Source organism: Desmodus rotundus, chromosome 3 (assembly GCF_022682495.2).
Source record: "Desmodus rotundus isolate HL8 chromosome 3, HLdesRot8A.1, whole genome shotgun sequence".
In the NCBI taxonomy this organism is placed as follows: Eukaryota; Metazoa; Chordata; class Mammalia; order Chiroptera; family Phyllostomidae; genus Desmodus; species Desmodus rotundus.
This window is the reverse complement of record NC_071389.1, coordinates 52938990-52945894: the sequence shown is the minus strand read 5'-3', so window position 1 is coordinate 52945894 and position 6905 is coordinate 52938990. Positions and strand designations below refer to the sequence as shown.

Here is a 6905-nt window from a genome sequence, read left to right as displayed (position 1 = left end):
GGTCCTGTGTTCCTGGTTGAATGAGCATAGAGGACAGAGGTCCCACCTCAGATACCCTCCCAGTGCAGTGCATCGGACCTGGGTACGAGTGGCAGGTTTGTGTTTGTGGGCCAGTTTCCCAACTGTACCAATAGCATTTATGACACTTGGAGCTGACAGCAGCAGGTGACCAAGCAGAGCTCGGAGTATTTGGGAAGATGCAGAAAGGAGGCAAACAAGTAAGTGCTGTGTTTATGTGAGCTTCCTGCTCTGAGGGTCATGGCTTTTTCTTCCTACCGGTATGTCTTTAAAAGGCGTGCTCAGTAGAAGTCCTGTTGAAATGAAACACACTTTTGAATCAATTTTGTATGCCACCAAAGAATCTTGAATGACAAAGCTGGATACGAGGAGGAACATAATGAGATAAGAAAATAAATAATATTGTAGGAAGGCAAACTCATGGCTCTCAAACACCAGTCCACATCATTCAGTCTAAGAAAACATAGTAATGATTAAGTGCCCGCCATAGACTTAGGCCTCCCTCTCCTAGGAACACAACAAATTTATTTTTTTCATTCACAAAATTAAAACCAATTCTTCAAATACAGTCTGTCTTTTTTTTTTTCTATTTCTTTCCTTAGCTATGAACCCAAAGCTCGACTTGTAGGGAATTAAATAGAACCAGTACAAACTAGCAAATTTGAGGAGAATTTATAGGGTAAAATATTGTATTTGAAGCAAGTCTGCCATGGTTGGAATTGTTGTGTCTGTTTAGGGGAAAGTCTCCTCAGGTTTATGCAGAACGTTGTCAGCTGCTGTCCTCAGAGCCGCCACTATTCCGGCCAGAATAAAGATGCATCGGGCTCATGGGATCAGACACGTAGCCTGCGTGAGAAAGGAAGTTCAGGTGTTACTTACTGGCCTTCCTGTCCATCTCCCCTTTTCCACCAGCCTCACCCGGTGCAATGTACAGCTCCCAGGCAGCTTCTCCTGGCTCATGTAAACGGAGTCAGGACAAGAGTTGCCAGCACAACAAACACGGATGTCTGTTTTGGACCCAAGCGGGCCAGGTGGCGTGCTGGATTTGGAGTGAAGAAGGGTGCAGTTTAGAAAGATGTCATATCACGATGGCTAACTACGTGGGCTTCCGTGTCAGGCAAACCTGGGTTTAAACCCTGACTTCTCTGTTTACTGGTTCTGGGACTTTTGTCAACTTAACCTTTCTAAGCCTTGCGCCTTCCAGTAAATGGGAGACATCATGGTACTTGCTCACAAGGTTGGTAAGGCATAGAAGTCAATTAGTACAGAGTCTGACACATAGTGAATGCTAAAAAAATGATGGCTAAAGAAAGGAAGGTGTAGATAGCAGTAGAGAAAAAAGGAAGAGCCATTTTCTGGAGCAGGTTGGCTCTAGTTGGTTTTTTGTTCTACCTAAGAGCCCAATTTTTAAGTGCACATGAATGCTTAGGTCTATCAATCGGTGATATTTGATGCTCATTGAAGCAATAGCCTTGAGCGTGTCCAGAAAATGGAGCTAGTGGCTCAGGATGAAGCCACTGTGCTAGAAAACTCTCACGACATGTGCAGGGAAGCAGTTACCTTTGCACTCCGAGTAAGGAAGCTATTCACTGCTTCTGGGAAGATGGGCACATTTGTCAATAGCTTTTGCTCCCTCTTTGATACTGAGTTTTCAGCAACTCAGCCTTCTACATTTTCATCAAGACATCTAGCAATATGCAGCTGGATGGGTGTATTCATTTTCATAAGAAAGCTCTCTGTTGGAATCTCTTAGGCAGCACATAAACTCTCTTGCTGGGAGATGCCACAGCTGCTGATGCTGCTGATGCTGCTGAGCACCCTCCTACAGTGGGCCTGGCCCTGGTCAGATCTAAGGAAGGGGGAGGCTGAGATGAGGGGAAGTGGGATACACATTCCCCAATCCTAATTCTGGGTGGGCTCAAATAAAATCTATACCCTGGAGCAAAAATATTTCCTTTTATCCATCTTGAAACTGTGACTTCATTCAGGCATAGATAGATGCTTTAAAAAGTTGGAATCCTTCTATTATTATAATCCACCTTCTGATGTACTGCATGCGATTTATTGGCTTACGACACTCCATGCCTCTCTCCCCACAGCACTCCAGTGGAAATCTGATTGTGAGTGCCCGGCCCTCCAGCGTGGGCAGGCTTTCCTTCAGGGAGGTGTAGCAAAATCAGCAGGGCATGGATGCCGGCATTTATTATTGATGCCATCGTTGCCAGAGTTGAAGGGCAGACGTGTTGCACTTGGGTAGCCACTCAGCTTGAGAGGCACTCGAGTGAAATGTGACCTCAGGCTTTAAGAAAAAGACTGAACCATATCTGCACATTTTGTTACTTTAGGGTGAAAAGTTTCAAGTACAGAGAAAATAGCTACGCACTTGATTTTATCTCCATTCTCTAGCAGGGCTCTTTGGGGCAGAGGGCTGGGGAGAAGAAACAGTTCATAAAGTTGCCGTTATACCACAGTTGGTTTATGAAATGAAAATGGAGGACTGTTAAAGGGTTCTTTCTGTACAACGTGATGTTCCTAGTACAAGATATTAGATCTGTCTTCTTTGTCTATTGGGGCTCTCACTCCGTCCCAACAACCTCATGCTTTCTTTTACCCTTCGTACAGATATGCATAGAAAAACCCAACTTTTATATTTTTGCATCAGTTTGTCTTGTTTCTCCTTCTTAGGGAATTCTACTCAAAGTCTTATTCCTTTATGAAACAGATTAAGCTAAAGAAAAGCTTCATCTTGAAACTCCACCGTGAAAGGAGAGGCTGCTGATGAGCGCACACATTGCAAGGGCTGCCCTACAGTTCGTGGTTGCGCAGTCACAGCTGTAGAGGTGTGAGAAAATGATATCTATGACAAGTGTGATGATGGGACACTTCGAGCACATTTCCCCCTGCGGCTGGACTGGCTGACTGTGTATTAATGCCGGTGATATAAAGCATTGGGCTGCTTTATAGACTAGACACGTGTTGGGAGTCAGAAGCCGAAGTTTCCTTTCTTTAATACGTTCTTGAGTAGTTTGCATCTGTCCAGAATGATTTTTTTCCCTTTGTTTCTTAAAAGCTCCCTAATGCCTTAGGTGATGATACTCTGCAGATGAGGTGCAATCGTGAGGATCCCAAAGCTGAGGGTCTCCAGGCTCTATCGCCACCTAACTCAGAGCACCCGGGACACAGCCTCCAATTTATTCTTCCCCCAAACCCAGTTCTTATGATAAAGCTGATCTCTTTATGACATACACTGTTTTCAGTTATCCATACTGTCAGAGGAAGTTCTCATGGATAAATGAGCCCATTGTGCTAAAGTTCCAATTAAATAGAGAGCCTCTCAGGCTGAGGACATCATTGGCCTAGCACATTAATATGGCAGCTGATGACACGGGCAATTGTCCATCCTCTGGCTGGAGGGGCCTGCATAAAACTGCGTTAACTATTTCAAAGAACTTTGTGAATATTACTTCTTTTTAAAGTAGTCCTGTGCAAGATGGATCCCATCAGTGATACCCTCACTTGCTCTCCAGCTTTTTGAGGAAATGGCCAGGTTTACCTTTTACCCTTGGGTACTTGCTAAAGAGGAGCATTTCCCCAGCACATTATGTAACTGTGGAAACTCATTTCTTGTCTTTCTCCTCCCTCTGTGCATACCTGTGATGTGGGGCTTAGAGGCAGTGAACTCAGTAAGGCAGCAACGAGGTGTTTGAAATGTCAGGAGATGCAGGAGGTTATTCTCATAGGAGCTGTACATTTTCCCATGTGCACACATTCTAAAATATACTTGTACATACACTTACACACTTATACACACGTACTATCACACATTATTAAACTCAAACATAAATGTAGAATTAGACAACTTCAAGATCAAAGTTTGAACTTTTATAATGTTTTAAAAGCATCCATTTCTAGTTATTACAAAATGGAATTTTTTCCTCCTCGTAATCAAATAGAGTACCACCTACCTGAGCAGTTTCCTTAATGAGCCTGAAGAAGGTGCATACTTACTGTATTTGTCAATGGATGAGAACTGAAGTCTTCTCTTCATCTCCTCCAAAGACAGGCCTTGAGGGGAGCATGGTCCAGCACTGGAAAATTCAAGGGCACACGTGGTTTCTCACTGTGAAAACCACGGTGGTGGTTTGCTAATAACACTGTCATAAAACAGGTTTATGCACTCAGCATAGATCCCAGAGAACTGGCAAAGGTGTTTCTGTCTTACAGGTGACGAGTTGGGGAAGCTCAGAGTAAGAGCAGCCCCCATGCCCACGATTCTGCTGTGCATGGTTTCAGTTCCCCGCAGTCAAACACGGTATGAAAATATTAGGTGGAGGATTTCAGAAATAAACAACTCATGAATTTATAATTGTGTGTCGCTCTGAGTAGTGTGATAACACTTATCACTATCACACTTTGTGCTGCTCAAACATGAGTCATCCACTTGTCTAGCACATCTGCAAACTATGTTACCCACTCCTTCGCCAGTTAGTAGCTGTCTTGGTTATTAGATTTACATTTTTTTTTTATCACAGAGCTTGTTATAAGTCACCTTGTTTTACTTCATAATAGCCCCAAAGTGCAAGAGTGGTTTAAACATTATCATAAGTATGTACCTATAGGAAAAACACAGTATAGATAGGGGCTGCTACTATCTGCAATTCCAGGAAGCCATTGAAGATCTTGGAATGAATCCCCTGTGGATAAGGATGGGGTAGGGTGGGAGGGCTCCTTTATTTGGAGTAAGTCAGATCTAGGCGTGAGTCCTGGCTCTTCCAGGTAGGCTACAGTTCCTAGCTCTGTAACCTGGGACATGTTACCCTTTCTGAGCCGCAGTTTATTTCAATTGGACAAATACCTAAATGACTTTTGAGTTTGTTTTAGTGGTTAAATATAACAGTAAGGAGTATTGAATCTAAAATCTGGGTTAATATGCTTGCAAGCCTTAGTAAAAGGAACTAATAACCACAACATTATTATCTTAGTAATAATTGATTAAAAAATACATCCCAAAAGATATGATTATTATATTATTATTATGATAGCAGTTATAAGAGATAGTGATAATAATATACATGGCATGATTCCTATGTATTAATCATTTACCTATGTCATCTCATTTAATCTTTATCACTATCTTATCATTGCCAAATCATTTATCTTGTCTTATAGATTAGAAAACTGAAGATGGAGCAACTGAGTAACTTGTTACATAGTTTTGGTAAAGGGCTCATCAGGGATTCAAACCCAAGTTTTTCAGATTCCAAAGCAGGTGTGCTTATCCACTTATTCCAGGTTCCTGGCCTTCATGAATCCTTCTTTCTCCCCAACTCCTCCTACTCTTTTATTATTTTGGTTAATGGTGTTGCTACCTTTCTCTTTCTTCAGACTCAACACCTAAAGTATCCAAGTCCACACTCTGGTATTTGATCACATCAGTGAGTTACTTCGATATCTGTAGTCTGTCCTGTACTCATCTGTCTCACCTACGCTTGAACATCCTCAGGGAGGCTGCCCCAGTTACCCCTAAGAATGTCTTCACTGTGTCCACGGCAGAACCCAAACGCCTATCCCCAGGAAAGTTCTTTCCATCTCAATTACTGGCACCACATTCATACTTAAGCTGACATTCTTGGAACCACACTTGGTGCCTTTCTTTTTCTCACATCTCTCACCTAATTCAAATCTTTCCTGCTCTGCCTCCAAAAATGTAACCTTAATCCACCCATCTTTCTCTTCCTTCAAGGTCTAGGCCATATTATCTCTTTCTTGTCTGGACCTCTGCAATATGGCTCCTAACTGATCTTCCTACTTTTACTCCTGTCTCCTTATAATCCATTCTCTGTGTATTATCCAGAGTGATCTTTTCTAACTATAAAATAGGTTAAGCCTTTCACTTACTGGAAACCTTCTACTGGCCTCCCAGTTCATTTAGAATAAAACACAAAAGCTTTACCCTCACCTATGGGGCCTCAACAGGTACTCCACTCCCTGGCTTTTGCTAAGCCAGGCAGGCCTTGGGTGGCATGCCACAATCTCAGAGAGGCCTTCCCGGGCCAGCATTCCAAAGTGGCCATTCCCCTGCCTAGGGTCACTCTCTATCACATCTATCAACGTACTTTTTTCTTTCAGAACTATATAAAATTAGCTTGCTGGTACACCCATTTACTTATATACTGTCCATACCCTTTCGCTCGATGAGGTTGGGAGCCTCCCTGGTTTCCTGTTATATACTCAACATTCAGAACAGTGCCTGGCACATAGGAAAGGCTAAAAAGATAGTGTTTTTAGAAAATGATTTAATCAAGGAATAGACCCCTAAATGATGTCCTTCTCTTCAGTCACTCAGTCCTCCCCTCCGCAAGGTCTCCCCGGGACAAAAATCTTCCCATGGCACTGCGCTGCTCCCCACAGCTGCTCCTCAGGCTGATATTCCAGTTCCTCTGCAATCCAACCCTGCTTGCATTTCCTGTGTATCTTCTATTACACGACCCCTCTTAACCAGTTTAAGCCACAGTAATAGGTTTGAACTTTCCAAACATACCTGAATTTTCCCTCCTCCATGGTGGTAGCTGAGCTGCTCCCACTACTCGAATCTGCCTGGTGATATCATTTTTATTTCTTACAGGGAGCGGCATGCTGTTCTGGATAAGAAAGAGCATTCTGGTGCCACACCCCTTAAATTTAAATCCGGACTCCATCATTTACTAGCTTTATAACCTCTGACAAGTTTATTTAACTGCTCTGTGCCTCAGTGGATACAACTATAAAAATGGGAATACAACAAGACTTATAAGATTAATCATAAAAATTAAAAGAATTAAGACCTGGCTGGTGTGGCTTAGTGGATTAAGTGCTGGCCTGCAAACCAAGGGTTGCTGGTTCGATTC

The 6905-nt window shown here is 42.8% G+C and overlaps 1 protein-coding gene across 2 annotated transcripts in view; it reads right to left on the bottom strand.

Annotated features, from left to right (window-relative positions):
- Positions 1–341: 341 nt before the first annotated feature.
- The window catches only part of TNNI3K (TNNI3 interacting kinase), a 266119-nt gene continuing 259555 nt past the window's right edge, over positions 342–6905 (bottom strand). Inside the window, exons 24-25 of one of the 2 annotated variants that reach the window (XM_024565474.4) lie at positions 4027–4106; positions 342–864 (exon numbers count right to left, since the gene is read on the bottom strand). In XM_024565474.4, the coding sequence (XP_024421242.1) occupies positions 788–864; positions 4027–4106 (157 nt within the window). In that variant the 3' untranslated portion in view covers positions 342–787. The remainder of the gene's footprint in view (positions 865–4026; positions 4107–6905) is intronic. The other variant, XM_045199469.2, reaches the window with a different exon arrangement.